Here is an 8,474-nt window from a genome sequence, read left to right as displayed (position 1 = left end):
TGTTAGTTTCAAAGCAGATCAGAAATGTTTTTAGACTATTTCACTCTTACTACAATACCACCTGATTCTAAAAAGACTGATATCTCTTCTTTTACTTATTTGGTTAAATGCATAGCTATTTCAGATAAGTGTCTGCCAACTTCCAAATGACTGGGGCAAAAACTAGGCTCATTCTAGAATTTCCTGAAGTGGTCTGAGTATATGTAACCACATATTATTGCTCTTGGAGAACGCTAAACAAGATACTTGTGATATGCATAGGGCAAGAGGCAATAAACCCTTGAAAACTGTCAACTATGGTAAAGATTGGGAGGTGGTGACCCACCCATTTCTGCTTTCTCTTGAGCAATAGCCAGTTACAGTCCCCACTCAATGAAAATGCAAGTGGAAATGATGTGCTACTTCCAGAACTGGCCCATAGAAACCTCCCTGACGTGGCCCAGCGAGACTCATTTTCCAGCTGACCGGAACAGCCTCTCAGGATTTACATCATTGTGTCTCCAACTCTGGTCTCAGAACCGCTTTATATTCTTTATTTAGGGCCCCAAAAAGCTTTTGCTTCTGTGGGTTGCGTCTGTTTATACTTACCAAGAAAACTTCAGAATATTAATACATTAGAAACATAAAAATATAAATTTTATAGGCCCTACATGCTAATATAAGTAGTTTTTAAATAAAAATTAACCATATTGGCTCAAACAAAAAAATGACAAAAGTAGCATTATGTCACATTTTTGCAAATCTCTTTGTTATCTAACTTGATAGAAGACAGTTGGATTCTCACATCTGGTTCTATATTTCACTTGTTATGTTGTGTTGGTTGAAGAATAAGAAAAAAAAAAAAACTAGGCTTCTGCAGAGACACAGTTGGAAAAGGAGAGCCTTGTAGAAATGGTCTGAATTTGAAATGGTCCCAGGGAACCCAGGGTTCTTGGGTCTACTTTGAGAGCCAGTGATTTAGAGAGAGAGCCATATGATGTTAGGAGTCTGGGTTCCTAAATGACCACAAACAATGCAACCCAACCAGAAACATCCCCACTGGACCATGATGCAAGTGGGAAATGACCTTTGACTGCATTAAGCCACTAAGATTTGGGAATGTGTGTGTTATAGCATCTGGCATTATTCTAATTAAAACGCTTACTCATGTGGTGGTAACCCTGTGCCAGGTCTGTTTAAGCACTCTACTAACTCATTCACTCCTCTCTACAATCCTGCCAAGTTGTTGCTACTATAGTTCCCATTTTAGAGATGAGGAGACTGAGGCAGAGAGAGATTAAGTGAATTATCCAAAGTCATACAACTAGTAAACGAGTCTAGCTAGCTCCAGAGTTTGTGCTCCCAAGTGCTCCCAATTACTTTGTCATGCTGCCTATAACCTTACCCAAATATTTCTCATCACCATCTTGCACCACCTATTCCAAACATGTCACATAAACATGAATAAAAAATGGCCGGGTATGGAGATTCACGCCTGTAATCCCAGTACTTTGGGAGGCCAAGGCGGGTGGATCATGAGGTCAAGAGATCGAGACCATCCTGATCAACATGGTGAAATCCTGTCTCTACTAAAAATACAAAAATTATCTGGGCATGGTGGTGTGTGCCTGTAGTCCCAGCTACTCAGGGGGCTGAGGCAGGAGAATCGCTTGAACCCAGGAGGCTGTGGTTTCAGTGAGCCAAGATCACACCACTGCACTCCAGCCTGGTGACAGAGTGAGACTCCATCTCAATAAAAAAGAATAAAAAATATACACTTGCACTAATAGCTCACTTGCTCAACAAATACATGAGTTGCAACCAGTTTGGATGGGAGTTGGTAGGGGATAAACAGGAGAAATGCAGTTACCAAAGACTATGAAATTGAGGTAGTAGAGTAGATGGAGATGTGGTAGGCAGAATTTCAGATGCCCCCTATGACTGATTTTGCCACCTAAGGTTACTCCCCTGATTATGCCACATGACATTATGTTACATGATTATGTTATATGGTAAAAAGGATTCTGCAGATGTAATCATTCGACCTAAAGACAGGGAGGTGATCTGGGTGGATAATCATGAATCCTTCATTATTTATGTAGTTTAAGACAGAGTCTTACTCTATTGCCCAGGCTAGCAGTACAGTGGCACGATTTCAGCTCACTGCAACCTCTGCCTCCCAGGTTCAAGAGATTCTTGTGCCTCAGCCTCCCAAGTAACTGGGATTATTGCATGTGCACCATACCCAACTAATTTTTGTATTTTTAGTAGAGACAGGGCTTCCCCATGTTGGCCAGGCTGGTCTCGAATCCTGACCTCAAGTGATCCACCCACCTCGGCCTCCTAAAGTGCTGGGATTATAGGCATGAGCCACTGCACCCAGCTGGATAATCATGAATCCTTTAAAAGCAGAGAGTTTTCTCCAGCTGTGGGCAGAAGGAGACGTCAGAGAGATTCAGAGTGTGAAAAAGACTTGACACTGGCAGATGGACGTGATGACAGAGGAACCATGTGAGAAGAAAGACGGGAGCCACTGGGAGCAAAGGCCAGTCCCCAGCAGACAGCCAGCAAGGAAGTAAGGAGCTCAGATCTACAAACTCAAGGAACTGAATCCAGCCAAGAACTTGAATGAGACTGGAAGTGCATTCCTCCCCAGAGCCCTCAGATAAGAGTCTGCCTGGTCCATGCCTAACTGGGCCTTGTGATACTCTGAGTGGAGAACCTGGTTGAGTCTGCTGGACTTCTGACCTATAGAACTGAGTGAATATCTGAGTGTTGTTTTAACCTGTTAAGTTTATGGTAATTTGTTACACAGCAATAGAAAACTAGTAGTGAAGGTAACTCCAGAGAGACTGGATATGTCTCATGTCATTTGCTTAAGCAAGAATGCCTTTGCTAGGGTTAAAGGTCATGGAAGGAATCTAGGGGCAGTTGTCACTACTTCAAGCAACTAATGGCAAATAACCCTAAATACCAGCAAGTTCTCCTATACGAACAAAAATAAATATATAAAAGAAACTCAAACCACACATTTCCTTATAAATACTTCCACTTTACCACTGGCAACTTTAAACTAGTAGTCCGTAAGTGTTTATTATCATTAACCATAGAAAAGGTAAGGTATTTCTGAAGGCAACATTTTTGATGCAAAAATCCCAATGTCCTACAATCCATTAACCTCTCTTGCAGTCCACTCTTTTTTTTTTTTTTGAGACATAGTCTCACTGTTGCCCAGGCTGGAGTGCAGTGGCAGGACCTCGGCTCACTGCAGCCTCCACCTCCCCGGCTCAAGCAATTCTTCTGCTTCAGCCTCCTGAGTAGCTGGGATTACAGGCATGCCTCACCATGCCCAGCTAATTTTTGTATTTTTAGTAGAGACCAGGTTTCACCATGTTGGCCAGACTGGTCTTGAACTCCTGACCTCGTGATCCATCCACCTTGGCCTCCCAAAGTGCTGGAATTACAGGCATGAGCTACCACGCCCGGCCCACAGTCCACTCTTATAAAGAAGTTCTGATAAGTCCCAAGAGTTAAACACCACATTCATGCACATACCCTGTAAGATATGTGCAATAGATTCTCAGGGGTTTAATTGTTTTATATCAGTACAAATTAATTTATTTCAAGGGAGACATATACATGTATTTGAAAGTAAATTATATCAATATAATAATTAACTTTTATATACAGTATTGCTCTTCCTTTAAAAAAACATAGCCTTCTTACAATATGATAAGAAGTAGAAAAAAATAAGATTATACCAGGGGAAAAGTCAGAACACCTACCCAAATATCCCACTTCTGCTACAGTTAGGTCTAAAGTTCCTAGAAGCTAAAGAAGATTCTTAGGATCCATAAGATAAGTGGAAACCAGTTTCTGAGAAGAATTTTTCCCACGACTCTTGGAGAAGTCTCTTTTATGGACTGTATTACTCAGTACAGGCTAGGGCATGCTGCAGGGTCAAAAGATCCCAAAACCTGAGTTACTTATATCTACCAAGATCTATATCTCACTCGTGCTCCATGTCCTCTGTTCCTTAGCTGGGGGTCTGCTCCGAGTCTCCTCCCTCTGGGACTCAGCTGGCAGCAGCCACCAACTTGAATGCTGCTGTTTGTGGTAGTGGGAGGAGAAGACAGCTCTGGGCGTCTTGCACAGGCAGACAATGCGCTCATCTGGAAATGTACATCATCTCCTTTCATACTTTACTGGTCTGAAGTGCCATATGGCCTCACCCAACTGCAGAGGGGCTGGGTCTTGCATCCTATCATTGCTAGAGGGAAAGTGAATGATTGAGATCTCTCAGTCAACACCAATGGCTGTCATAGAGATGGTTGTTAAGGGTGTGAAACAGTCCACATCACAATCAACAGTGTGTGAGTCACCTACATCCACTGCTTGTCAAATATCTTGATGCAGGTGCAAAGCACCAAGCCGAAGCTCGGTCAGGTAAATACTATAGTAGGTGGGGCCAGAATCCACAAGCCCCAGGATGCAGCTCTGTCAGCCTTGATCAATATAAAGACAAAATCCTCCAGGAACGGGCCTCCAGGGCCCAGAGGGTAAAGGAGGTGAGGGAGGGTGGCTGTCTGACCAGACTGTGCTGAACTGCAAAGCACCTGCCCCATCTGAAGGCAGCAGGGTGGACGAGGCAGCACTTACTTTGGTTAAAAACTGGTTGCCATATGAGGCTGTGAACTTTGGCCTACCAGATATTTTTTTTTTTAAAAAAAGAGAAACTAGAAATCCAAATGTTGTAAAATCTCTAAAATTAAAAATATTTTTAAAAACAACGTACAAACCAGTCAAAACATGTCTGCCAGCCAGATGTGGCCTGTGCATTGCCAATTCATGGAGAAAGTCTAAGCTGCTGACTATTCAGAGAGTCAACGGTTGTGACAATTGACTGAGCAGAAGGTAGTGCTGATGTTCCCTCGGGGGAAGCCACTGAAAGTGGGATGTCACCTAACTCCAACGGGGGAAATGAAAGCAAATGCCATCTTGTTTGTGGCCCTCATACTGAAATCACTGCTGAAGATGTCCTGGTTCTACAGAGACCAAATTCCTATCTATATATATAAACTAGGGAGATCAAGGGTCTTCCCTGTGTATTTCTCTGTCCCCAGCATCTTGAACAAACCCATAAATGGAAGGTACTCAAAAAAGATATGTTAAAGCAATGTGGGAGGTTGCATGGAACTAATTTAAAACCTATTTCTGCAGAAGAACATGTCTGACGGCCTTTATTTCACCCAGAGACACCAAAAAATAACTTCTTCAGGACATTCTAGACAACTGTAAATCACTTACTTTGAACAATACTTCAGTGCTAAACAATGGACCTCTACTACAGTGGGTTTTCTGCCCTATAAACAAACAATTTCTATAGTGGCAAATTAGGCAACCTCATGTTGTCCCCAGGTAGCCCGCCATGAGTGGGAGGCAGAAGAATGGTCCTTTCCACGCAGCTATGAGTGGCAAGGACGTGGCACCGAGAGGTAGCCGCCAGGTAAGACCTGACATTTGAGCCAGAAAGGATGCAGCTACAAGTGAGGCACGGACCACAAACCAGCCTGTGGCCAGGATATGGGATGTCTCAGTGGATGCCGGCAGAGAGAGGTGACAATTCCTGAAGTCCCATGGAAAGGAGATGTAAGCCCAGGGGGAAGTGGGGAGAGGGAATCCCTGCACTGGCTGAATTTACTCTAAATTGACAAAGACTATGATATTGCCATTAGGCAGAATGGAAGCTTGAGATGGAAATTAAAATGAATTAAAAGGCAAATAAAGTGGCTACTTTCCACTTTCAGTTTTAGCCTGAGATTTCGTCCTTCCCGGAGAACTGTTGCTGGCCAGGTTTTCTAGGAAGCAGATTCCGAGGCCAGTAGCATGCGCAGGAAGCAGGATTGGGCAGGGGCGGGTGTGGCAAGGCAGTCTCAACAAAAACCCCAGCTGACCCCAAGGCATTCTGAAGTGTGGCTGGTCCTTCAGACTTGTCCCAAATTGCGGCAAAGAAGCTGAGCTTTTATACCCTCAGGTTACACAGTCATTGGATGTGGGCTTTGGACAACACAGCTTCCTTCAGCTGGGGGCTTCTGCCCGCAGCCTGCCCAGCGGCTGGGGGAATGAGCTCCTCAGTCCTGCGGGGCGCAGGGGCAGTGCATTCCAGCAGTCACTGACTGTCAGGGGAGACAAGTCTGGCCATCACTGGGCTGGGACATAAGCATGAAATAAATGTCCCCGTCATTTCCTTCTTTTCTCCACCCCGGGTGCTAACATTCTATGAATATGGGAATTGAAAGCATTTCCTTGGTGTTCTTAATTCAGCTGAAATATTTTCTACAGCAATTCATATAACGCTTTGATAGGCAAGGTTTGGTACGAACAGGCCAACATCAAAAGCAGCCTGAAGAAGGAAGCAGAATTAACAAGTCAAGTGTGTAAAAAGGAGCTGTAACAGTGTAAATTACGAAGCACACCCATAACATGGAAGCTTTTTCTCTATTTTTCATTTGCATTTGCCTCACTTCTCCCAAAGTGTGCTCTTAAGAACATTAGTTTGAGAGACGTCCAGCATTGAAAGCTTTCCATGGGCAGACAAAAGTGGGAACCACTCAGCCTTTAGCCCCTTTGGGAGATTTCTGGGGTATGCGAGCCCACTGAGAAGTCCTATGAAAAAGAAGCCTGGTTAGCTTTGTAAGATGCAAATTTATCTGACTGCAGGTATCAGCCCTGACATCTCATGGAAATACCACATGATTCCAAAGAGTTTATTTATGTAAAGCAAGCAGTTTACTAAGTTGTTTTGCTTTTCTAAGTAAATACTCCTTTTTTGAAAACATCAGCAACGGTTTCTCTAACTATATACATATATGTAATTTGTGAAGGAAAATCTCAGCTGCGGCTACTTTGCTCAGAGAGCAGTCAGGGAGAGAGGCCGTCTATTAGATCTGAAAAATGACTAAAATTTGACCTTGATCATGCAGGAAACATCAGAGTCAGAGATTTCATTTTTTAACCATGATTCTGGAACTACCTTAAAAATTAGTAGTATACCAGTGGCTGTAATTGACAGCACACCTGGCGGTGCCCGCTGCTGCACCTGTGTGTATTTCACATGTATCAGGCCACTCAAAGGGCTGCTTAAAGCTCAGGCTGAAAGAGCTTCCACGCCCAACCTTCCATCATTCTTTTAAAAAAGATCCATTATAATAAAAAGTGCTAAAATCATCCTTAAAAGTAACACATGTGACCCTGAAGAGAAAGTCATTTTAAAAAAATCCTCACTTGGAAAACTAACACAAATACGTGAATTCTGACCACGTATACTTGCTAATTTAAACCGAGTACAGATATTTCAAGGGAGAACGCTACACATTTTTCTATTATAGTGGGGAAATTTTATGTCCTTATGTGGCATAAAAATATACCCATATTCAGTGATTTCCATGTTAACAGTCACCAAATATGTGTCTGGAAGTTCTGTGCATAGCTTGCCTGACAGCATTTCAGTAGAAAATGCTGTCTGCTTTCCTCAAGTCCCTTGAATCTTCCCCTCTGAAAGAGAAGATCACAATACATATGCGTTGGTGTTCAAATAGCTTTTTAATGTGGCCATGGCAAGGACGGGGGTGCTTTCACACAAACCATTGGCCAGCACCTTCCCATGTGACTTACATTCACAGGCATGTGGCTGCCTTCATGGACATTTACATACATTCTATCTCAGACGTTTATGAGCCTTTCTCCCACTTTCTCCTCAAGCAGCTATTCTTAATTTTCAGCTAGCCTTCTCTGAGCTAGAATGTTCCTGCCAAAAGAAGTCATTGGATGAATCCCTTTGGAGATGAAGAAATAAAGCAGGAGGAGGTGCAGGCATCAAGGAGCTTTGGTTGTCCCAGTAGTGACTTCTCTTATGTGTGGTTAGGGCAGCAGGTGCAAGACTACTTGAAACCCAATCATTTTTAGCTAGTAGCCTCACTTGCCTCTATGCACAGAACTTTTTACCAGCTCTGCCCTGACTTTTACTTCCTTCCAGAGCTGCTTCCCTGAGGACACTTCTGAGACGCATTAAAGCAGCCCAAAGGCAGGAAATGGGGGGTAATTTTTAATCTGGGGAGTCTGTCCTTGGATAGGCTGAAGATCTGAACAGTCCCAGCAGGGCTGACTCTGTTGTGGACTCTCAGACAGGCTGGCTTCAGATCAACCTCTGGTGCTGGGCAAGAGAAATGAACTTGAGTTGACCTTCAGTGAAAGTACAAGAAAGGTGTTGGTACCAAGGATATGAACAGATATTTCTCAAAAGAAGACATTTATGCAGCCAACAGACACATGAAAAAATGCTCATCATCACTGGCCATCAGAGAAATGCAAATCAAAACCACAATGAGATACCATCTCACACCAGTTAGAATGGCCATCATTAAAAAGTCAGGAAACAACAGGTGCTGGAGAGGATGTGGAGAAATAGGAACACTTTTACACTGTTGGTGGGACTG

The 8,474-nt window shown here is 43.3% G+C and overlaps 1 protein-coding gene across 11 annotated transcripts in view; it reads right to left on the bottom strand.

Moving 5' to 3' along the window:
- LOC105475787 (chimerin 2) overlaps positions 1 to 8,474 on the bottom strand; it is a 314,261-nt gene that overhangs the window by 85,298 nt on the left and 220,489 nt on the right. The window contains exon 1 of one of the 11 annotated variants that reach the window (XM_011731287.3): positions 3,993 to 4,296. The exons of the other annotated variants lie outside the window; for them this stretch is intronic. Within the exon in view, the coding sequence (XP_011729589.2) occupies positions 3,993 to 4,178 (186 nt within the window). The 5' untranslated portion in view covers positions 4,179 to 4,296. Of the gene's footprint in view, positions 1 to 3,992; positions 4,297 to 8,474 lie in introns of those variants that run through there. 11 annotated transcript variants of the gene reach the window in all.

Source organism: Macaca nemestrina, chromosome 4 (genome assembly GCF_043159975.1).
Source record: "Macaca nemestrina isolate mMacNem1 chromosome 4, mMacNem.hap1, whole genome shotgun sequence".
NCBI lineage: Eukaryota > Metazoa > Chordata > Mammalia > Primates > Cercopithecidae > Macaca > Macaca nemestrina.
Note: the sequence above shows the minus strand (reverse complement) of the source record. Positions and strands in the feature narration are given on the sequence as shown.